At 44.4% G+C, this 22,871-nt stretch overlaps 4 protein-coding genes across 12 annotated transcripts; 2 read left to right on the top strand and 2 right to left on the bottom strand.

The window, feature by feature from the left end:
- Positions 1 to 596: 596 nt before the first annotated feature.
- On the bottom strand, positions 597 to 9,273 carry LOC108098049 (WW domain-containing adapter protein with coiled-coil homolog). 9 transcript variants are annotated; one of them, XM_017200724.2, is made up of 16 exons: positions 9,181 to 9,273; positions 9,058 to 9,115; positions 8,443 to 8,859; positions 7,659 to 7,695; positions 4,949 to 5,303; positions 4,609 to 4,884; positions 4,463 to 4,537; positions 4,320 to 4,395; positions 4,165 to 4,250; positions 4,014 to 4,109; positions 3,502 to 3,917; positions 3,184 to 3,437; positions 2,633 to 3,117; positions 2,378 to 2,559; positions 2,136 to 2,263; positions 597 to 2,063 (listed from the first exon to the last, which is right to left on the bottom strand). In XM_017200724.2, the coding sequence occupies exons 3-16, from the start codon at positions 8,481 to 8,483 to the stop codon at positions 1,985 to 1,987; spliced, it is 2,586 nt and encodes an 861-aa protein (XP_017056213.1). In that variant the 5' UTR covers positions 8,484 to 8,859; positions 9,058 to 9,115; positions 9,181 to 9,273; the 3' UTR covers positions 597 to 1,984. The 9 variants fall into 9 exon arrangements, with proteins under 9 accessions (XP_017056213.1, XP_017056212.1, XP_017056218.1 ...); XM_017200723.2 differs by having other exon boundaries at positions 9,063 to 9,115; XM_017200729.2 differs by having other exon boundaries at positions 3,502 to 3,716; positions 3,771 to 3,917; positions 9,063 to 9,267.
- A 216-nt stretch (positions 9,274 to 9,489) lies between these two features.
- Positions 9,490 to 10,941, top strand: LOC108098089. The gene is made up of 2 exons (XM_017200795.2): positions 9,490 to 9,855; positions 9,932 to 10,941. Exons 1-2 carry the CDS (start codon positions 9,670 to 9,672, stop codon positions 10,445 to 10,447), a joined length of 702 nt encoding a protein of 233 aa, XP_017056284.1. The 5' UTR covers positions 9,490 to 9,669; the 3' UTR covers positions 10,448 to 10,941.
- On the bottom strand, positions 10,722 to 21,487 carry LOC108098090. The gene is given in 7 exon segments (XM_017200796.2): positions 10,722 to 11,838; positions 12,013 to 12,202; positions 12,264 to 12,625; positions 14,829 to 15,314; positions 15,317 to 15,342; positions 15,489 to 15,945; positions 18,687 to 21,487. Coding segments are annotated over 7 exon segments (4,422 nt in total). The 5' UTR covers positions 21,424 to 21,487; the 3' UTR covers positions 10,722 to 11,674.
- Positions 12,606 to 14,811, top strand: LOC108098088. Its single transcript, XM_017200793.2, has 2 exons — positions 12,606 to 13,972; positions 14,143 to 14,811. The coding sequence occupies exons 1-2, from the start codon at positions 12,897 to 12,899 to the stop codon at positions 14,642 to 14,644; spliced, it is 1,578 nt and encodes a 525-aa protein (XP_017056282.1). The 5' UTR covers positions 12,606 to 12,896; the 3' UTR covers positions 14,645 to 14,811.
- Positions 21,488 to 22,871: the final 1,384 nt, after the last annotated feature.

Here is a 22,871-nt window from a genome sequence, read left to right as displayed (position 1 = left end):
TAGTCGTATGACACTAATATCTACGAGCTCTAAAAGCATTGGCTTAGGCAAAGATAACTTGATCAAAAAACCAAAATTTTATCATTCAAATATAAGAAGCACTTGCGAGCCCATAAAGAATATATATTCTCCATCGGGATCATCACACAAGTCGATATCTGTCCGTCTGTCTGTCGATCGGTTTTTACCATTTTTGAAATATTTATGGTAACATCACAACTGCCCCCTTTTGGCCATAGAAAATAGCGTGTAATTTTGTTGTTGTTGTATTTTTTAATTAATTCATAATAAAAGTTTCTATTTTCGGTTGGTTTTTTTGTTTTCGACGCTTAGCTAATATATTTATTATATATTATTTATATGTATATCTACAGTAGTTATTAGCATTATTATTAAACTGTTGTTTGCTTTCTTTTTTGTTTCGCATCTGCGTAATTCGCAGATCCATTTCTTTTGTTTGTTGGTTTGTTTTTAGACAAGTTAAGATTTAAAAAAAAAACTCAAAATTACACTTATATACGTGTTGTTAGTTCTTCTTTCCCCACGCTTCCATTTCGCTTCTCCGTTCGCTTTGCTTAAATAACAAAAAAATTATCGCTTGTGCCAAATAAATTATGTATGCATATCAAATAAAAAATATATGATCATGTACTTGGTAAGTCGTAAATGTAGGGCATACAAAAAATTAAACTAAAACAAAACTTGCTGCAATTCAATCAGAGGTTTAAAAAACTGGGTTTTCATAAATAGATATTGGTTGTAATTTTGGGCGTGGGCGGGCGTTGCATTTCACCGGTAAATAACTACAAAAAAAGAATCGTACAAAAAGTTCACCAAGCCAATATTCAAATGAATAAACCAACATCCATGCTTGCACAATGAAAAAGAATGCAATGCGGTTTTAAAAAAACGGCGTTGAGTTGCAGGATTCCCAACTTATATATATATAATAGGTATATATATACATAAAATTGTCGATGTCCTCATCCCGTGAAGCGTGCATTCGGCTCGACTTGACTCGCATTTTGGTTGTCATCGTAATCATTTATCATCATGATTCTCATACATATTTATGTTGGGTTGTTGTAAATATACAATCTTTCATATACTCTATATATATTTATTTATATATAATTTGTATATAGTTTAATTAGCTTTTTATTGCAGTTGAGTATACTATGTTGACTTGTTTTTTTTTTTTTTTTTTTTGTTGTTGGTGTTGTTGCTGGTGTTGTTGATCCTATTTCGTTTGTTTATCTTTTGTTTTTGTTTTCTTTTTGTTTAATTTCGATTCGTTACGAGGCTTTATCCATATTGCTTCTTGATCTTGATAGGTTTTTGTCGGCTCTATTCTCCTTTTGTAGTTATCTTGAGTGTTTGTGTTTGTGGCTATTTTCTCTGGCTTTTTTCCTTTGCCATGCTTCATGCTTATTTAAGTTTACTTTTGTTTTTAATTTACGCTTTGCTAATTATAAATTATGTTTTAGTTTTTTTGTGTTTCTTGTTGGAGTTCTTGTTGCAGCTGTTGGTTGGTTGAATTATCCTGATTTGTCCTGTGCCAAGTCCACCCAGTTTCGCTTAACCAGCTATAATACACTGCCACTGTATGTCGTCGGCTGCGGGACTAGAAATGGAACTCGATCCGAACACAAGTGAATCGCGGGCTGGTGGTGGTGGTGGTGGGGAGAGATGCGTCGCCCAGTGGAGATAAGTAGGAGGATGGAGCAGGATGCACGCGGTATATCAGTCATTATCGTAGCGCTCCGCCAGTCGTCGTCATCATCTAAACCATTCCCAGATGCCGGTAACAAAATAATATATACGCATGGATCCGGGCATGCGAGACGAGGACAAAGGCTAGCTGCTGGCGGCGGCCACAATGGACCAATCATCATCGCAATCATCATCAGCTGCGCCAGAAGAAGCTCTTTTTGAGCCTGACAGACAGCTTGCGATGTACGCGCAGCCTAACCTGCTCCTGATCCTAAGTATCGTCCGACATGAACGCGTTCTGAGTCTTCGACTCCTCAATACGGCGGATCTGCTGGCGCAAATACATGATTCTGCGGCAAGGAGTATACACGATGTACAGGTAAGAAGAACATCAAATCTAGTTAACAATGACTTTCACTCACTTTTGTTCCTGCAGGGTGGCGTTGATCTCAGTGCTTCGCACCAGGCTGCGGGCGCACTTCAATTCCGCGCATATCCTCGTGCAGTTGATGTCGCCAAACAGATGTGTATCCTCACAGCACTTCTGCGCCTTCGAGAAACAACGAGAAAGAACATTTACCATCAGTTTAAGCTCAAAAATGTATACACACGTATGTATTTTGTTAGGGAAGCAGTTAGTTGTTTATGCGCGTGCAAATCCTACCTCACAGCTTACCTGACGCTCCAGCACCTCCGCCTGCCAGTTGGTGACATGCGCAATCAGGTCGGCGCGAAAGTATTTGGCCAGCTTGGGCGAAATCTCGGGACCGCGCAGGTTTGCCGCCTGACCCGATGATCCGACGCAGCTTTGCAGCGAACTCAGCGTGGCCGACGAGGTGCCATCCACTGCGATAAAGGATATATGTTTATTTATAATTTGTATTTTTAGTCTCGCTGCTGCTACTAACGAAGGACTCACATTTTCGCTGCTGCTGGGCCTGCTGCGCCACCTGCAGCTGGAGACTGGCCGCTGCCGCGGCTGCCGCTGCGGCGGCTAATTGTTGCTGCTCCAGCGCCGCGCCGCTCAAGTCCAGTTCCTGTGTGGGTGTTGGCGGGCCCTCGCCACCCGCCGCCGCCGCCCCGCCACTGTTGCTGCCCATCGAGGTGATCACACTGATTCCGCTGACGGCGCCCATCCCGGGCACGATGCTTTGGCTGCTACTATTCGCTCCGCTGGAGCCGGAGGAGACGTTACCGCCCGGCGTCGCCGGCGAGGCGTTCGCCACCAGCACTCCGCCGTCGAGGCTTGTCTTGAGGCCAAAGGGTGGATTGCAGGTGTACGCGTTGCTCACGTTGTTCGTGTGGCCAACAATCGTCGGTATGGGACTCTTCGTGTAGCTCAACGGCGGTGAGAGGCTGTGGTGCGGATGCGGCATGTACAGCGGTGAGTTTACACTGTTGTCCCTGGTTTAAAAAATATTAATCGATTAATATTCATTGGAGAACGATAAGATTTCACTGTTGACAAACCGTAAGCTGCTTAGGCTGCTGCCGGAGACCGAGTTATTGACCGAGTTGTAGGCATGGTTGACCACCCCGTCTGCCGACGAACCCACCGAGTTGACGCCGTGATGCAATTGCCCATCGAGGACGCCGAGGCCTAGGTGCATCTTCTGGCGCATGAGTAGCGCCTGATCCTTACCCTTCGCACCCGGTGGCAGTGGAGCATTCGAGTTCAGATGGTGCTGGTGCGGATCCTGACTCCCCAGCGTCGGCACAGTTGTCTGCAAAGTAATATTCACGTGGTTAATCAAGATTTCTGATGATCTGATAATGCGATAAGCTTACGCCGGATGTGGAGCCAATGTGGCCGACAACGGAGTTTCTTAGGCTGCTGCTGCTTGTGTTGTTGCTGCTGCCGCCGGCACTGTTGCTGCTGTTGCTGTTCACCATTCCCGACGACGACAGTCCGCTGGTGGGCAGCATTGTGGCGCCCGTCACCGGTCCGACGCCCGCTCCACTGCCGTAATGGAGTCCCGCCGCCGATCCAGCGCCCGCTGCCACTGAGACGGAGGAATTAGCATTCGGATGGGAGGCCAAACGTGGCAGGGCGTTACCCAATGGCTGATCGCTGCTGCCACCGCCGCCGCCACTGGGAACTCCGCCGCCGTGGGTGGTGGGTGTGCCGCTCAGCGAATAACTGGCCTCCGAGGTGGGCGTCGAGTCGCCGCTTATGTCCATATCAGCATTGTCGTTGTGTCGACCTGCGATTAATATCAATATTAGATCAAATGGTATCAAATGGTATCATTCCGATGTTGCAATTGACTGACTATCAATCAATCGATCAATTTTCTTACCATCCAAACGTCTTCGATGGCTGGGTGGACCGCCATCGTTGTCGTAATTCCATCTCAGTCGTGAATTGTCGCGCGAAGAATTGGAATGTTTGTATGCTGCAAGGGATTTAGATATTAGTTTTAGGTTTTTAAGGCAAAGTTTTAAACTAACTCGATCTGGAGAAACGATCATCACGGTCGCGATCGCGATCCTTGTCACGATAGTCCTTCTCACGATGCTGATCGCGCGGCAAATTTCTGTAAGCATTTATTTATATGTTAATTATAGTGTAGGAGAAGGGATTCCATTGGATATTTTTTATTTACCTTTCTCTGTCCACCCATTCCTTTGGTTTCTCCCACTGAGAGATTTCCGTCTTGCAGTTGTAGTAATACATTTTGCCTGAAAACAAGGTAACATTTAAGATCAAAAGCTGGCGGGGACGATGGTGGTGTATAGATGGACTAACCCGATGAGCTGACATGCTCGCTCCAGTCGCCATAACGCGCCGTTCGCTCGCCGCGATCGCTGCGTTCGCGTTTGTCTGGCAAATGAACGAGAAAAACAAATTCAATTAACAAGGAACCCGAAAGAATCATTGGGGTCTGGACTTACCTGCGTACTTGTCCTTCTTGTACATGTCCCTGTCTCGATCGGAGCCACGATCCCGCTTGTCGCGCAGGTCGCGCATATCTCGGTCCCGCTCCCGATCACGATCGTCGGAACCCGAGCGTTTGTCGTTCTCCCGCGAGGAGCACAGCTTGCCGCTGGCGTTGCCTCCTCCACCGCCTCCTCCGCCGCCACCTCCTCCTCCGCCCCGACGATCCCTGTCATGGTTGGTGCGGTACGACGACTCCGAGTCACGATCGTTGCCACGACGATCACGTTTGTCTAAACGGGGAGAACAAATAATTTGAACTAGTTTTCATCATTAAATGCATTAATCCTTAGTCACCTGAATATTTATCCTTCTTGTAGACATCCCGATCTCGATCACGCATCTTCTGCAGGAAGCTATACCGCTCCCCGCTGCCGCCACGTCCATTTCCACCGCCGCCGCCTCGATGATCGCTGCGATCGCGTAGATCATGCGAACGGGACGATGGCGAATCGATGTCGGGCGATTGGGAGCGGTAGCTGTTGCCATTGTTCAATGGTCCGCCGCCATTGCCGCTGCCGCCACCGCCGCCTCCTCCGCCAGCGGATCCGCCGCCACCTCCACCGCCAGCGCCCGGCGACAGATCGCGATCGCGATAGTTGGAGGAACGATCGCGTTCGTAGTCGCGCTTTGAACTGCTGTACTTTGAGCTCTGCACGGGTAAATAGAAGCGCACAGTGTTTAGTCGGTTAACATTCCCCTAAATATTTTGCACAGTTCTACAAAAAAAAAAGTATAATACTTTTCAAGAAGCCCCAGCGGGAATAAAAGTTGTGGTCTAGAAATTGCTAAATCCTTGATAAATCAGTTATCAAATTTAAAGGCAAACAGACAAAGAAACAGGATTAAATGTAAAGATTTAAATCAACCACACCTTAAATCACCATCGAACCTCTTAAAAAATACAGAATCACTGTTTATGTTAAATTCTTAAAGCGGTTTATTTAGGTCTCGGTTTAGTTAAAATATTTCAAGTTATTCAATTTTTTTTTTGGGGGCAGGGGTGGTTAATTGAACTAAATCTACTCAATAAGTAAATCATACATAAATGCATTAATGCCAGCTACTTTTGCCAATGTTCTCGCTTATGATAATTGCCAATGCAAAACAAAATTAACGAATTAAAAGTTACGTGAAATGAAATTCCGATGATTTATAAATTAAACGTAAAATCTATAAGAATTTTGAAATATGTCAAACCAGAAGTTTGGTAAATACAATTTATAATATCCGAAATTTAAGTGTAAGTTTTCCTTGAACTTTCCAATAAATAGTTTTACAACTAAAAATATAAATGCTTTTTTAATATTTATTTCTTTGGTTTTTTTTATGTTTTGTTTGACGTGTCCAAAATAAATTATAATAGCTGTTGCTTTGGTTAATCAGAAGATAAATGCATCATCTTTTAGTGTTTAGCCCAAATAAAACAAATCACATTGTGTTGCCAAATATTTTTTAGCGACGATTTGTATGTAGTTTTATCCAAATTTGAGTTTAAATTATATACATTTTGATTTAAGATTTGGTAGCTGCTCCATTTTCTAGGGGTTGTTCTCCATATTTCATATTGGTTTTTAATGTTGTTTTGGTTATTTTTTTATATAAACTGCATACAGGATATCTTTTGCTTATTTCGGTGTTTTTGATTGCCGTCTGTCACTGTTTTTTATTGTTTCAAGCGTGTTTTGATGGACTTTTTTTTGTATTTTTTTTGTTTATTAATGAATCTTTGTTTTCATGAATTACTTACTTCTAGGCGACATAAGCCCACCGCTGACGGCGTCGACGTCGCTGCCAGCGTCGATGCTGCTGCGCTACTTTTACCGCTAGCATTGTTGTTATTGTGGCTAATGTTGCTATTGCAATTGGCAATTGTTGTTGTCGAAAGGGAGAGGTCTACAGCCATGTTGTTGGTTTTGTTCTTGCTGGATTTATTGTTGGTTTTATTGCTGCTGCTTCGGGAAGAGTTATTGTTGCTCCTCATAGATAATTTATTTTTAATTATTGATAAGCTTTGGTTGGTTTGTTGATTTTTCTCGTTGAGTTGTTATTTGTTTGGTCGCTTTTCGAGGGCACAACTTTAATTTTGTTTTATTTTTGTATTTATTTCTCATTTCATTTTTTGTTTGGTTAATTGATTGTTGTTGCTTTTTGTTTGAGGCACATTTGTGTTGTTGGTGTAGTCGTTGATATTTTCGATAAATATTGTTGAGATATTTTTATGTTTCTTAGTTGCACAGTTTTGTATTGGTGTATAATTGTTTACTACGTCGTTTTTAAGGCTATTTTAGTTTGATTAAGATTTTATTTTTTAGGCAGCTTTCAGAAATTGGTTATGAGTCTTATTTAAAATAGTTTAATAAATGTTTATAATCCCGCTTTTGTTATTTTTTTTTTAATATATAATTAGTTTTAAAGCATATATTTGTGCTGTTCGGTTAAAGATTGTAATTTATAATTTTTTGCTAAATAGGATATTTTGTTGATAACTTTTTCTCGGTTTGTTGTTATAAGCCTATTTAACTACTATTTAATTTTTTTTTTTTTTTTTTTTTTTGTTTGGCGTTGATGAGTAAAGATTCGTTTCTCAATTTAAATCAGTTCAGGCTGCAATGCCGCGTTTTTGAATGGGTTAAAATGAAAAACGATTTGGTCAGTACAAAAATGGATGAGGTTAAGGAAAAGTAAGATATGGGATGCACAACAAACACAGCGATTGAAAAAGGAATATAAATATGAACCGAACAATTTCATAAATCCAGGCTATACAATTTGCAATTTGGTTGATTTTTTAGTGGTCCAACTACATACTAAAATATCAGCAAATGACAAAGGAAATTTGATGGTTCAAGAATATACGATTTACATTGGCTTTCTTTTTTTGGCTTTAGAAGGTGCACTACGAAAGGAGCTTAGCTACGAAACCAATAAAAGTATCCACTAAAAGTTGGCATTCAAAATGAGATAATTTGCGGTTAAACAAGGAATCTCGGATCGGCCTGCTCACCTGGTAGGAAGTGTGACTGGTATGCTTCTCAAAGTACCTAAAATGGAAAAGAAGATAAATAAGATTGTTAGATATATCGTTTAAAAAGCAGAATGAAGGTGCTCTGACTTTACGAAAAAAAAAAGACTTAAAACTTCTATCATATCACACAGTAATCTTTCGGTTTAAATAAAATTCCAAACACAAATCGATTTCCTTCTTCTTTTGAGTTTTCTTTTATCAATAAAAGGGCTTATCAATGCCGGCATCGATTTGTTGACAGTGAATTAGTTTTGTTGTTTCGAGTTCAATGAACAATTAAAAGCCGGTTAAAACCGATGGTAAATAAACAAACTTAGGCAAATTATAGTGATAAACAAAAAATATACGGTCATTTTCAGTGCAAAAAGCAACGGTAAATGTGACAAGAATTTTTTTTTCACTTTTTTTGCCCACTGCCAGCTGAGCGTGTGCGAGCGAGAGGCAACTGTAGTGTGGTGGAAAAGCCAAAAGACACGAATAGCACGAAAATGCCAAAAGCAGAGCAAGAATCAAAGTCACAAACTTTAAGGAAATTAATAAATGAAGGATTTTGATTTAATCAGCGAAATATATAAAAATATAGGGCAAAAACAAATCGCGGGCAGTGACCGCACTGCGAGTTAGAGCGAGACGGCAAGGCTGCAGAACGTAAACAAAAAAATATACAATTATGGGTGGGTGCGAGTGTGTGTGTTGGAGAGCACTGTTATTGCCGATATTACTGTATATTATTTCTATATATTTCTTGTCCATAAATGCATACCCATCGTTCATACGCTGCGGTTTTCTAGCATGCATTACCATCAATGCAAGTTTTTCGCCAAATACGCTGCTGCTTCTGTTGGGTTTATCCTCGTTCTTTGCGCCGCCCGCTGCTTCCTGTTCTCGGTGAGATAGTGCAGCCCTATTCCGATTTTATCCAATTTTGTGGGGCCTTTGGCGCCTCCTTTTTGCACCTTGTTTTCCTCCTCCTCCCTGTCCTTCTGCTGCTCCTTCTTCTTCTTCTCACCTGCCAAGGCACGCGCGCTTGTATGTGTGTGTGTGTGTTGTGGTCTGCTTGTATGGGAGGCTCTCAGTGGCATGTGTGTGTCTGTATGTGTGGCCTGTGAATCCGTGTGTGAATGTGTGTGTGGTGTTCCCAAATTGCGGTCGCCGTTTTATCGGCTTATTTCGTTTCCTCCTAAAAGTACAAACATTCAAAGAAATCCTTTAAACCGATTCCTTTTTGTTCTTCTTAATGCAATTAGCGCCCCAAAAACGCCTTTAGTTTTTCACTTTAAACACGGCACACTGGTGTGTGCGTTTGCTTGTGTGCGTGTGGTGTCGCTTCAATCGTATTTCGTTTGACTTCTCCTTTTTTTCATCGCCTTTTTAGTACCTTACCGCAATTCGTTTGCCGATCGCCTTCGATGCGCTGTAATCGCCGCATTTAGTTGCTAAATGAATTAACAATTGGTTAATAGTACGCCGACTTGCTGCGTTCGCTTTTTGGCCTCTATACTTGATGATTTTTTTCAATTCTTTTGCATTACGCTTTGTGCGGTCTGTTCGTCGGCACGGCTGTGTTGAGTTTGACAGCCATCGGTCGCTGTTGCCATCCCTCTCGCACATTCTTAACAATTCATAGGCTGTCGCCCTTTTGGTGGCCGCTGGGTAGTTGTGTGAAGAGTCCGACTACTTGTCAGATTGGATTGGTTGCTGTGGTGAACTCCAGGTGGCGCGGCTTTTTGTGGGATATTTTAGTGCGTTTCGGCGCTAGGCGTTGGACGGGCTTCTGAAGGGTCATACTGAACCACAGACTACCAACTCGCGTTAAAATTTGAATGCTAAGATACCGAATTTTATTTAAAAAGAGGTGTTAGAGTGATTAAACCAAATGCATCAGTGTCATTTGTATGTTATCGAACATTACGAAAGGTTCGAAGACAGTAAAATGTTTTAAAATTAATCAAAATATTTACTGCTGTCCCAGCTATTTGCAATTACGGATATGCTTGGGATTCTCAGGGAGTTGGCAGCACCAGTGTTCAGTTTTCTGCAAAATAAAAAAGTTTGTTGTTTATTTTCTCAAGATTCCTTTCATTTTAAACATTTCCAAGGAATGAATTTAAGCGACTGCATTAATAAATACATATACTTGACGGGCACTGAGGATTACGTCCTTAATTTGGCAAAGGTAATTGGGTCCTGCGGCTTAAAGTACTAAACCTTGAAATCTTGGCTTGACTTGTTTTTTTTCTGGTTTTAAATAGCTATGCGAACGCTTTGCCCTGAAGGAAAAGAGGGTTTTACTGATCACCAGTCGGCAGCAGGGAATGGCGAGCTGTTATCCTTGGGACTTTAGCAATCGTAGCAAATACCTGACCACTTTGCAGTTGCTGGATGTTGAAAGTACGCCGCACCAGATGCTGGAACTGCAGGACAACACGGAACCCTTTGCTCCCGATTTGATTATATTCGATCTGCAATCGCTCGTCTTGGAAGCCCTGCTGCGTCCTGTGATGCAACAGTGCTCCACGGATAAAATGGTGCGGCACATTGCCAAATGCTCGGCAGCCTTTGTCAATTACCGCGAAATTCTGGCCAATTTGGAGCCGCAAAAGGCGGGAAAATCGATCAATACGATTGTGGTCATGTCGCAGGAACCGTATCCCATGTCACCAGCCCAGTTTAAACTGCTCATCGGTTTGTATTTCCACGGCAACGAATGTTATACAAACTTTGCCAAACTTTCCGCCAGGATTCAGGATACCCAGGGAGTCGCCTAAAAGCAAAACGCGGATTCCAATCAACCATTGTGCCTTTCAAAGCTCGGTTTTCTCGATTTTGCAGTTCGGTTCCACCTTTAATTTGCTTCTTCTAATGCTCAAAACACTGCTGCCAGTATGATAAAACTATCAAAACTTCCCCCTTTCCAAACGATGCAAATATGATTTTAGTTGTTTATGAAAGGTATAAATATACCTTTCAAAAAGTTAAAAAGAAGCCGTTTTTGGAGCTGCATTTCCATTTAACTGAATTCATTGATATTCCTGCCCAAAAGCAAAAAACATATGGAATTTTTCATTAAGCTTATGTTTACGTTAATCGCGAAAGAACTTATTGTCAATTATGATATCAAAACCACATGAAGTCACATTTTTAAGTTATTTTCGTAAGAAGACATAATTCGAATATCTCATTCCTCTAAACCAAGGAACTTGTTGTTAAAGTAAACGGAAGTCTTTGCAATTATTAAAGCTAAATTTCCATTAAAACAGAACAGACTCGAATGTATACCTAAATTATAAGCCAGAGAGATTGAAGAGTGAATCGCCCCTTATAATTGATAGAAAAAATATTTGTTTAGTTGTAAAATATTACGTTCGCAATTATGCGATAAGTCGATAACGTTTTTGTGAGTTATTTATATTATTATAACTTCCACTAATATTCACATGTAAATTAAAGCTTTGAGAATATTTTTATAAACGAATTAGTTGGTGTACCCGATATTATATGCGAATATAATATAATGATGGTGCAAATCTATCGAAGGATCTATAGAAAACTCTAAAACATATTCCCCTACATGGCATCCATGCAAAAAGTTAAATGAAAAGCAAGCAATCGAATGCTCGATCAAATATAAGACTTTATTTTAGGTATACTATTTATTCTAAACAGGATTTCAACTACCAAAAAAAAAAAATGCAGCGAATATTTAATTATAATATACATATAACAATATTTAATAAGCTATGTGAAAATCTCAATATAGGAAAATTTGTGTAAAATAAAAAAAAAAATTTTGAATAGATAAAATGCAGATGCGATTAAGCTAACATTAATGGAGAATGTATTCCGGAAATGTGGCAAGTGATCTCCGGAACGCAAGCCACCAAAGCGCGATAAAAAGGAACTAAAACTTTCACACATGTTGCCCCACCCCACCGAATCCCTGCTGCTCCCGCTGCTCTTCCATCCCGATCTGATATATCCAACAGCGACGTGCTTCAGATGTAGTCCAGCATGCCGCTGATGATCTCGAAGGCATCGCGAGCCGTCGGCTCGATGGCGCTGCTCGGCAGCAAGTAGCCGTGGACCCCGTTGTCCGCCAGTTGGAGTGTGTAGCTGAAGGGGATTCCGATTTCGTAGGCGGCAAAGGCGTCCGCACAGCCTGCAAAAATCAAGGACCACAGCGCAAGAGAAATTAGAAATTAGTATAACTTCGATTTATGTAACATTCTTCAATTACTTTCTTCTCTTGTATTTATTCAGGTGTTCTTCTTTTTTTTTCTCTACTTATTTTGTTAAGTATAATATATATATGATATATATATAGATCACTCACCCGAACGTTGTTCTATCAGATCGTTGGAGGCATCAACCTTGTATCGCGATTTACTGCCCTTCTTTCTCAAGCCATCGGTGCCCACCATTGCCACGTCGAGGAAATCGTCCAATCTTTCCGAATTGAAAGTGGAGTTGGCCTTGACTGGATAGGATATGATCTGGCCATAGGCCTGCAGGGATATATACAGCTGAAAGAATTTTTATTTTATATGCAATATTAACACAAAAAATGTATTATATTTTGGATACCTTGATCTGCGTGCGGTAATCCATGAGAAACTCGGAGACGGCTTTCGTTTCCGGTTCGGAAAATGGCGCCGGTCCCGCGTAGAATTCGTTGCAGGGCGACTTGGAGCTGCCCCGCTTGCCCCAATGATATAGCCAATTCCTGTCCAGATCGACGCCATAGCAGACCTTGTCCGGTCCGCGTTTCTGCTGCAGCCACGTCATCGCCGAATCGAGGAGGCCACTGGGCGGCGGAGCCTGGTGCTGCGATCGCGACTTCTTCCAGAAGCGATCGTACTCATGGCTGTACGCATATCCATCCGGATTCAGGACAGGCATCACGTACCAGGTGGTGTTCCTGATAAACTCCACGTCCTCGTTGCTCTCTGTTGGGTTTCCAATCAATCAAGCAATCATGGTTTTAAAATTACTTTAATGGAATATCATTTCTTAAATAGAAAAACCTATCCAACTATTTTTTTTTTTAATTTAAAGATTCTAAAAAGCTGGTAAAGTATCTCAGTAACCTCTTTGCCTCATTTCAGTTTGTATTTCCTTTGTCAGTCTCGTCGTCAGTCAACAGATTGCCAGTTCCTTTAATAAAATCGAGAGTGTTAGAAGTTCAGGTAATCCCCCGGATCGCCACTTGTCCCCTAAATGGCGATGGAGCGGCGAAGACCCCGCGGATCCTCGCCCCATTTTCTGCGTGCCCAGTCGTCGCATCCATCCCCGTCGTCGCCACCAAGGACTCCCCATCAGCAGAATGGCACCAGAGCCGCAACAATCACCTCCCTTCTGAGTGGACGCCTGAATCGGGTGGCCCGCCTGGCGCCGCGCGGCCTGCGATTCACCGAAGATCCCGTCGAAGGTGCTCCGTTCGCACCGGAACGAGAGTCACAGGAGTCGGCGGGGACCGTGGAGGTGAATCCCGGGGTAATGGTCGTGCCCGAGGCGGCAAGTCCCCGGGGATCGGCGATTCATGGCCCACCGGGCAGCCTGACGTTCGCCGGCCCACGGGATTCGGAGAGTCCGCGGATATCGGCCGAAGTGCCGGACGCCTTTAACATCGCCGCCGCGCGAACCTCGTCGCTTGCCGGAGCGCAAGGCAACCTGCGATTTGGACCCACCACTGGCGGTGGCAGTGACGATAGCACCACCGCACCAACAACAGCGGCCATCAACTTTGCAGAGGACCCGGTCGCGTTCGAAAGGAACCGATTCAGCAGTGAACTTGAGGGTGAGTACGATGACAATGGTAACAACGATCGGATGGAGAGCAGTCCAGATATTGGCACCTGCCACGGCGGCTGGTCGCAGCGGCAGCAGCAACCGGCGGCTGGCGGACACGCCGGCAGGGACACACTGGGATTCGCCATCCATCTGGGCACCGCCACCTTGGGCCACACCCGCTGCAGCTTGGGCACCGCCTGCGGCGATGATTGTGGCTATGGCACCGGCTGCGATGCCGGCTGTCGCGATGCCCACGGCGTCGATGAGAGCAGCTTCATGATACCCGGCACTTTGGGACAGCCCGGCATATTAATGGCATCGGGTGGAAACGCCAGCCAGCGAGGAGTCCCAATGGGAGCCTCCGGTGGGTATCCCAGTGCGGCAGCTGGCTACAAGCCAATGGGACCCGGTCCCGCCCAGCGCAGTTCGCAAGACACCGATTTCGGCAGCGATCAGTTGAACTACTTCGTCACCTTCCTGCTGGAGGTGCTCGGTGTGCTAGTGTGAGTATTCACTTTCTACCCGAGCTAGATACGCATTTCCCTTCTCTAAAAAACCTCCTTGAATCACAACCTCTCTTCGAAACCCTCTTCCCCCAGCTAGATACTCATTTCCCTCTCTGAAAAAAATCTCCTTAAATCACAACCTCTCTTGGAAACCCTCTACCCCCCAGCTTCTTTGCCATCTGCACCATAACCTTCTGGATAACCTTGGGCTACCACGTTGTTCAGCTACTCGTGGACCTTAAGAACGCTGATCGGAATGTCCAAGTGGCGGTGGCCATCGTTTTCGGGCTGCTGTTCATCGCATTTGCCATTTCGCAGGTGACCAATCGCACGGGATCCTGCTGCCATGCCCGCGATCGAGCTCGTTCTCGACACAAAGGCCATGGCTTTTGGCCCTTTCGCTGTTCATCGAAGTCCAAGCCAAAAGCAAAATCGAACAGCTGTGCCAGGAAATGGTCTTCCGCGCCAAAAACAAAGAGCGATGGAGGCGGTTGTCGGCGGAAAAGTATTTGCGGAGCCAAATTGGAAAGCCGAAAGCCACGCTTTACCGACTGCGAGGGTCGAGCTATCTTCCTCAGCTCCAGACGTTATGCCATACCCACGGAGATGAAACAACCGCCTACCATTGTCCTCTGGCTGCGCGATGTCGTTGCCCGCATGTTGCGATAACCTCTGAGGATACGTTGGCCCCATGTTGGGCGCCAAAAAAGGCTTCGATTTCAACTAATTTCAGACTGACAGGGGTGGAACTTTGAACACTGATCAAGGATTTTGGAACACACACTTTCTACTTCTACCTTTAAATTTCAAGTTCAATAAACTAGTTATAAAGCTAACGAGTATTTTCACTCACTGTTTGACTTCATTAATCGCAAGAGCTCCGCGATCATCCAAGTGGCTGCCGCTGGTCCAATCCACGCCAATCCCTGAGCTCCGGCCTCAACGAACACGGCATTCGCCTGACCGGCCTTCCGCTTCCTCTTGGGTCGCTTGGCACTCTGGTGACCTTCGCTGGTCGCCGTTGCCGCCGATTGCTTGGACTCGATCTTGACCACAATCAGGGGACGACCCTCGAAGGAGCGACCGATGTGGATGAGCTCGACCAACTGCGGATGGCGCATGCGCACCGTCTCCAGATATTTGACAATCTCGTCGTGGTTGTGATAGCGATTCCAGGTCATCGGCGGCGGTATAGTGGGTCGTGGCTTCGAGGGACGGGTGGTGTGCAGGTAATCCTCTTTGCTCAGCTCGTAGGCAATGGCCTTGCCCACATCGAAGATGAGCACCTCGTGGGCGATGCCCTCGTAGTTCAACGTTCCCTGGAAGTCAACCAGCATTTTGGGGGAACTAAGACATCGGTGAGGCCTCTGAAAAGTATAACATTAAATTGGAGGGAGGTTAGAAAGATCTAAGAGGATTTGGTGTTAGCATAATGGTTAAAACCATTTTCATGATTCGAGAATAAGAAGTTTAACTCTGTTTCAACTGGTAGGGAAAAGTCAGTAAAACTCACCTTAGGCTGGGACCTTTGAGCCAGTGCATCTTGACCCCATCCTCGCCCTTTTTGAACTCCTCGAGCGCGCGAACCTGCTCCTCGTCCTGCGGCTTGAGACGCCAAATCTGGTACTTATCGTAGCTGATGCGCCTGGGCACCTCCGGTCTCGAGGTGGTGCTGGTGGTGGTGCTAGTGGTGCCCCTGGTGGTCATCCGAGTGGCCAAGGCCTGCAGCACGGGATTCGAGGTGGTGGTGGAGGCCATGGCATTGCCCGTGGAGTTCACAATATGATGGGCCAGAATGCCAATCCAATTCTGGGGATTCCTGAGTGGATCCACAATGGTCAGGATGGGCACTTGGGCCGCCGCCGAAGGTGTGTGGGTGGTCGTTGTGGTTGAGGTCGTCGATGTCGAGGTGGTGGAACGACGCCTGACCTTTCGCTTTGGCCCCGAATCGAACCAGGTGGAAAACCATTCTGTGTGGGAGGAGGGAGAAAAGTCGTCATTTACCATATGTACACAAGTGCAGCATATTGGCATTTGGTTCGTGGTGCAGAAAGCGTGAAGGAAAACGAGAGAACCCACTCGGAAGCTCCACCACACACCGTTAGCCATTCAATTGGGTTCTGGGTTCGGGGTTTTCCCTTTTATCTTCCTGCTCATTCAGCCAATCTCCCTATTAACCGAGTCACTCGAACAACAAGAAGAGTTCTCGTTTAATTGCATGGCAATTAGATGTTTGAACACAGACGAAAACGAGCGAGGCAAGCGCAATAAATAAATTCTAAATATAGAAATACCATAGGTATTCATAAACTGCCAGATCATCGTTACTATATTTCTTGAGTCCAAAACTAATCAAGCATGTGCATATTTTTGTGATTGTCTGTTGTATGTGGCTCATGCTTAATTGAAATTTTAAGGCTAATTACTAAAAAAAGTTATAGATTGAAATGCATAAATTGTTTAAGTACTCCATAAGTTAGACTTAAACTGTAATAAATTCAGAGCAGTTATTAAAAATAGTAATAGAATTAGAAATAGAAATAGAATAGAAATCTATTAGAAATAGAATAGAAATAGAATAATATAATTACTATACAGATGGTAAATTGTTTAAATATACTCCATAAGTCTGAATTAAACTTAAATAAATATTTTAAGACTGTACTTCACTTGCTTTAATTTATTATTTGTTATTATATTATCATTATTTATTATATTATTATTATCTATTTATATATATAAAAGCAAGTTGTGTTAGTTACACCACTTATAACTTAAGAACGGCTGAACAGATTTGGCTGAAAATTGGTAGGAAGGTAGCTTAGAGCCCGGAATAGGACTTAGGGTACTTTTTATTCCGTTCGACATACCAAAAATCGCATATAAACTGAGTTATTACCTCATCACACTGACAAGCACACACTACCATAGCATTTTAACTCAATTTTTTTGAAGTGAATTGAAGTTATTTGTGATTTTGGTGAATTGAAGTGAAGTGAAGTTTTTCGTGCTTTTTGTGAATTGAAGTGAAGGGAAGTTTAATTAATAATGCCGCGACCAAGACGATCGAATCTTTCCCGACAAAGCCGTAATGCAAGAAGACTACGAAATACTGCAAATGGAAGGTCTGAAGAAGAACAAAACATTGAACGTGAACAGAACCGCGTTAGTATGGGTCGCCTTCGTGCTTCTCAATCAGCAGAGCAAAGAGAGGCAATCCGTAATACGGCTCGGTTGACAATGCAGAATCGTCGAGCTTACAACAGAGGTCAAGAAATAGATCATTTGCGACGCAGAAGAAATTTATCAAGTGCTGATTTGAATCGAGCAGCGTTTCAATACGATTGCATCACTGATTACAGCTTGCATCCTAGCGTTTGCATTGGGCAAATGGACGTTGTTTGCGAGTATTGCGGTGCACTGAAGTTTTTCGGAGAAACGCCTGGATTATGCTGCTTTAATGGTAAAGTTAAATTGCCATTGTTGACTCCGCCACCTGAGCCATTGTATTCGTTGCTTTGTGGTGAAACACAAGAATCACGCCACTTTCTTGCAAATACCCGAAAATACAATGGTTGTTTCCAAATGACGTCATTTGGGGCAGATATTATCGAAGAACGAGGATTTAATCCGACATTTAAGGTTTTTTTTTTGTTTGTATTACATAGAATATAGTTAAAGAATAACTTACTTTATCTTAGATACAAGGGCAGATTCACCATCGAATTGGATCATTACTACCTTTCGAAGATACACAAAAAAAATTTTTACAAATATATTTCATGGGCAACATGGAAGAACAACTTGATCGACGTCTAGCGATCAATGAAGGGATGAAGCGAGCAATTCTTCAAGACATGCAGTGTCTCCTTCATGAACATCATGCGATGGTCAGGTTGTTTAAGAGTGCTTTAGAGCGCATGCCAAATGATGACTATAAAGTTGTCATAAAAGCAGATAAACGACCATCTGGAACACACGAAAGGACATTTAATGCTCCAACAATAGACGAAGTCGCCATCCTGATTGTGAACAATTTGATGAATGAGGAGATACATTATCGGGTTTTACTCTTGATCGAAGATAATATATGTGTTACCTCATGTGCGATAATATATTAATCAGGTTAGAATGCCAGCGCCAAATCGTGAAATGAATGAGGCATTTAATCGAGAATTAGAACGGGAACGTGAATATGATCACCAGGAATTAAATTTATTAGTTCAAGCGAATGTACCCCTGTTGAATTCCCAACAGAAGAAAGTTTATAATACTTAAATGAAGGCAATCGATGAAGAAAATTGTGGTTTATATTTCCTAGATGCCCCTGGTGGTACTGACAAGACATTCCTCATGTCATTAGCTTTAGCAACTGTTCGGGCGAGATCCAACATAGCTGTTGCAGTTGCTTCTTTGGGAATAGCAGCCATATTGTTAGAAGGATGCCAAACGGCTCATTCAGCATTAAAATTACCGTTAAATCTTCAAATTATTGAGGAACGAACGTGTAATATTGCAAAACACTCGGAAATGGCCAAAGTTTTAATGGTATCGAAATAAAATTTTTCTTTTTCATATATAAAAAAAAAAAAATTTCTTTATCTTTTAAACACCAAACGAAGTTTTACCTAAAACTATCGCCATCTGGTGGCGGAACGGAGTTCGCTGGGTTTACTAGTTTATTATATTATTATTATTTATTAGTACTTACTGTCATAATCATCTTCGGCGTCTGTTTCAGCGGAGGGTTTGCCGAATCCGAACCAGGACTCCAGCCATCCCGGTGGCTCCTTGGTGGGTGGTGCCAGCGGCACCGAGGTAGTGGTGGTGGTGCTGCCGATTTTCTTGGTGCGTCGCTGCAGGCCGAACCACGAGCTGAACCACCCGCCCAGGGAGGAGGAGTCCTCCTCGTCCTCCGAATCGCCATCCTCCGTTTCCGCGTAGGCTTCGTTGCTGTGGGCACTGTGATATAGAGTGTAGCTGGGATACTTGGAAACGGGTGGACTGGCTGGTTCGTCCTCCTCCTCGTCGTCGGGAGAGCCGAAGCCGCCCATCAACCGCGACATGGCCACCTGGACGGGATAGAAGATCATGCGGAAGAAGCCACCGATGCCGGAGTCCTCGTCCTCATCGTAATCCTCGTCGGAGTCAACGGGTCTCCGCTTGATGCGGATCTTCTTCTTCTTGGCATTGGAGTTCTTGGTGCTCGAGGTGGCCTCCTCATCCTCCTCGCTGCTGGATATCGTTGTCGTGGTGGTCTCCTCCTCGACCATTGCTCCAAAATCAGCGCCCTCCTCCGCGGAGCTACTGTCCTCCTGATTGAGATCGCTCTGAGCCTCCGTGCTGCCACTTTCGTGGGGTTTCTGCTTCCGATTGCCCTTCTCCCCATCTTCGAAGTAGTATTCATCATCATCACCTTCCTCATCCTCTTCCTCCCCTTCCTCATCATCGTAATCCCCATCGGACATTAGTTCGAATATATCAAAGCCCGGCAGCTCGGGTCTTCCACGTTTCCGTTCCTTAGTTTTAGTTTTTGTTTTAGTTTTAGTCATAGTTTTAATTGTAGTTATAGTTTTATTTGTATGTTTTTGGCTTGTATTTAGAGTGGTACTGGGAATTTTGTTCTCATCCTGGCTGTGGTTTCTGTGGAGCAAGTGCAGAGCGGTGGGTAAGTGCACAACACCACCCGAATTCTGCTCTTTCTTCTGTGGAGTTGGCGGTGTTTGTTGTTGTTGCTGCTGCTTGGTCCTTCGCTTTTTGGAACTTCTCTTTGGAGAGGGTCTTCTGGGGGTATTTACCCTTCGAGCAGCTGCTTCTCTATTGGAACCAATTGATAATACACCTTGTGATCCATTTTCTGGCATTTTTCTTGGTGATTTCGTGGTTACTTTTTCAGTATTTGATTGGGTAAAAGATTTTTGAGTCGCTGCATTTGTAGGGTTTTCCAAGGAACGACGATGTCTGCTGAGAAGTGATTTCGATGTTCCCGTTTTTTCAGGGGATTCTTCTGTTCTTTTCACTCGTTTTTTAAATTTTTTTAAAGCCTTTTTCAGTATTTCCTTTTTAGTCGGAGTTTTCAAAGAAGAAAGTCTTTCGGAAAGAGGTTTTTCCATCACATCCACTCCACCAACTTGTCTGCCAGCTGTAAAGTCTGTCGAATCTTCTAACGAACGGCGTCTTCGGAGATTTAGTGGTTCTCCAAGTGGTTCCTGTTCTTCCAGAGTTTCACTCTCTTCCGGTGGCTCGGCGTCGATGCGAAATAAGTGCTGACTGAAGGCATTTTCCGGTTGCAAAGTGGCCAGCGGCAAGTGTGGTTTCTCCAGTTGCGTGTAAGCCGGTGGTGGTCGTGCCGTGGTGCTGGTGCTGGTGGTGGTGCTGGGTCTCTTGCCCAGGATAATGGGCAGAGGACCCACCTGATTTCGGGTATTATTCCCGCCGTAACCCGGTCTCTTTTTCACCAGCTTTGTCTTGTTCTTTGGCCGCTTCTTGCGCTTTCTTCTCCGCGTATTTGGCCTTGAGGTGGTGCTGGTTGTCTTGGTGGTGGTGGTGCTGCTGCTGCTGCTGCTTCCCCGGTGGGGCAGCTTGAGCAGCTGATCGCTTACATGATCGACGGGTCCACTGGTCACCATCACCGGCGGTGGTCGATGGCTTGGCTTGGGCAGTTTGTTACTCGGTTTGCTTTGTGGATCCTTCGGTTTCTTCAATCGGATTATCTGCGGTCTGGCGGTGGTGCCACCCTTGTGCACCGGATTCAGGGTGGATATCACCGTGCCCGGTGGAATTGCCTGGCACCTCGCTTCATACTGCCTTCGCAGGCTCTCCAAATCCGCATCGTACTGCGCCTTGGTCACATAAATGGCAATCGCATTGCTATCGTTGCGACTTTGGGTGGGTATCACTCCGGGATTCTGACCCACTCCCGCTCCCACTCCCGCTCCCGCTCCCACTTGGCTGATGGCATACACAATGCCGGTGGTTGGGTGGGTGAAGTATATGGGAAATGTGGTGCCGTTTCCCTCCAGGGTTTCCTGTGGCTGGGGTTTCGGTTTCGGTATCGGTATCGGTTTTGGTTTTAGTTTCGGTTTGGGTTTGGGCTCCTTGATCTCCAGCAGTTCGCTCTGCACGTGCAACTGATCGGCGAGCGAGGACTCCGGCCGGCTGTCCTCCACGGACTCGAAGACATACGGCTGCGAGGACAGGTGATCCCTGTCCTGATCGAACAGCTGGAAATCGAGCTCCGGCGGCTCGAAGCGAATGGATGTCTGGTGCTGATAGCGCGGCACAAATCGACGTTCGGGAACGCGACGCTGGAGGAGATCGCGACTCCACGTTTGCCGCAACAGGCTGTCGAACTCCTCGGCACTCGGATGGTAGCCAAAGTCGATGGCCACGATGGCCCAGACATCGACCACGATGAGCCAGAGGAAAGCGTTTAGGCCAGTTACCATGTCTCAGTGTCGACGGCGAAAACAGAGCGAATACTCCACGATTCCACGATGACTGTTTGGCTGCGCGGCTGGTTGGCAAATGAAACGATCACCGAGTCGCCGACGACCAAGCTCAGTTGGCTCACTTGGCTCAGTTGGCTCAGTTGAGGAGAAAGCCCCGTCTTCAGACCCCTTCGCCATCACAGTTTCGGTCACTTGGCTTTTGGCCCGTAACGCTGCCTTCCCTCCCAACTTTCCGCCTCCCAACTGCCAACCCTCCTCCTCCTTCTCCTTCTCCTCCTCTTCCTCTTTCTTCTTTTTGAAAACCTCTTCTCTGTGGGCTCCAAACTCCGGTGCTTGGAACTCATAACCCCGCCAACCTGGCGAACGTTCTGGCCAACCGGCATGTGGCTTCTATCTTCTGTCTTAACTGGCCTTGCGACAGTTACGAGTATCGCAATTGCCGATCCAATCGTACGATGGCTCTCAATGGGTTAAGTGCTCCAGGAGTTATAGATCCCAAGATTTCAAAGAAGAAAAAAAGGTTCCTGAGATATTGACAATTCTCGCCTTCATCTTGTATTGGTGATAAGAATAATTTATTGACTGAAAAATTATAAAAAGCAAATTAGCGTAATATTCTGAGCGAATGGAATGGAATTTATTTAGTTATATTATTTTTATTTTAAGTGTACTTCAATACAATATTATTAAAATGTCTTTAAAATACAATGAAAGAATTATATTGTATGTACGTGTAATAAAATTATAATTTGAAATTTTATTATATTCCCATATATTCTAAAAAAAATCTAATCTTTTTCTTCTTCTTCTTCTTGTTTAACAGACACAAGTTTAAAGTAGATAGGATTTTCGTACAGTGTTCGCATATTGAGTGGACTTAAGTGCATCTGAAGCCACTCAGTTTTTAGAGGTAAGGTTTGGTATCCCCACAAATCGGATGAGCCAGCAGGTGGTGGCCATCTCGGCCAGGTCATTTGTAAGTGGGATGCAGTGTGTGTAGTGTGTGTAGTGTGTGCAGTGTGTGTAGTGTGTGCAGTGTGTGTAGTGTGTGTAGTGTGTGGCACTTGGTGTGGCTGTGGCATCAGTGACCCACTTCGGCTCCGTCGCATCTTCGCCTTTCTGGAGGATCAGACGCTGGCCAACAGGTCGGACTTGTCCAGCGGGCGGAGGCGGACGAGGAGAAGGGGGCGGGGCACAGGCTCTAAAAAGACAACATTAAATTGCTGGCAATGACGACAATTCAATCCGATGGCTCATCCAATCACCCAACTGGGTTCGCACTGAAATGGAATGGCTGGACAAGGCAATAAATTAAATGGAAATCGTCATTAGTATGTGGGAAAAAGTATTATCACATGGGAAAAAAAATCAAGGAGATTGAATTGGTGGGAGGTAAACAAAAGGGGAGTGGCACATTATCAATTGCGAAATTTGCAATTTGAGAA

This window comes from Drosophila ficusphila, unplaced genomic scaffold (assembly GCF_018152265.1).
Source record: "Drosophila ficusphila isolate 14025-0441.05 unplaced genomic scaffold, ASM1815226v1 contig_197, whole genome shotgun sequence".
Classification (NCBI taxonomy): Eukaryota; Metazoa; Arthropoda; class Insecta; order Diptera; family Drosophilidae; genus Drosophila; species Drosophila ficusphila.
Note: the sequence above shows the minus strand (reverse complement) of the source record. Positions and strands in the feature narration are given on the sequence as shown.

What these genes read in the sequence shown, in the direction of transcription:
- LOC108098049 (XM_017200730.2), bottom strand. Translation starts at nt 6,635, where the DNA reads ATGAGGAGCAACAATAACTCTTCCCGAAGCAGCAGCAATAAAACCAAC. An exon ending in TGGGCTTATGTCGCCTAGAA is followed by an intron (nt 5,304 to 6,401) that starts GTAAGTAATTCA and finishes TTACCCGTGCAG; the next exon opens with AGCTCAAAGTACAGCAGTTC. An exon ending in GAATGGGTGGACAGAGAAAG is followed by an intron (nt 4,251 to 4,319) that starts GTAAATAAAAAA and finishes AAATGCTTACAG; the next exon opens with AAATTTGCCGCGCGATCAGC.
- LOC108098089 (XM_017200795.2), top strand. Translation starts at nt 9,670, where the DNA reads ATGCTTGGGATTCTCAGGGAGTTGGCAGCACCAGTGTTCAGTTTTCTG. An exon ending in ACGTCCTTAATTTGGCAAAG is followed by an intron (nt 9,856 to 9,931) that starts GTAATTGGGTCC and finishes GGTTTTAAATAG; the next exon opens with CTATGCGAACGCTTTGCCCT.
- LOC108098088 (XM_017200793.2), top strand. Translation starts at nt 12,897, where the DNA reads ATGGCGATGGAGCGGCGAAGACCCCGCGGATCCTCGCCCCATTTTCTG. An exon ending in GAGGTGCTCGGTGTGCTAGT is followed by an intron (nt 13,973 to 14,142) that starts GTGAGTATTCAC and finishes TCTACCCCCCAG; the next exon opens with CTTCTTTGCCATCTGCACCA.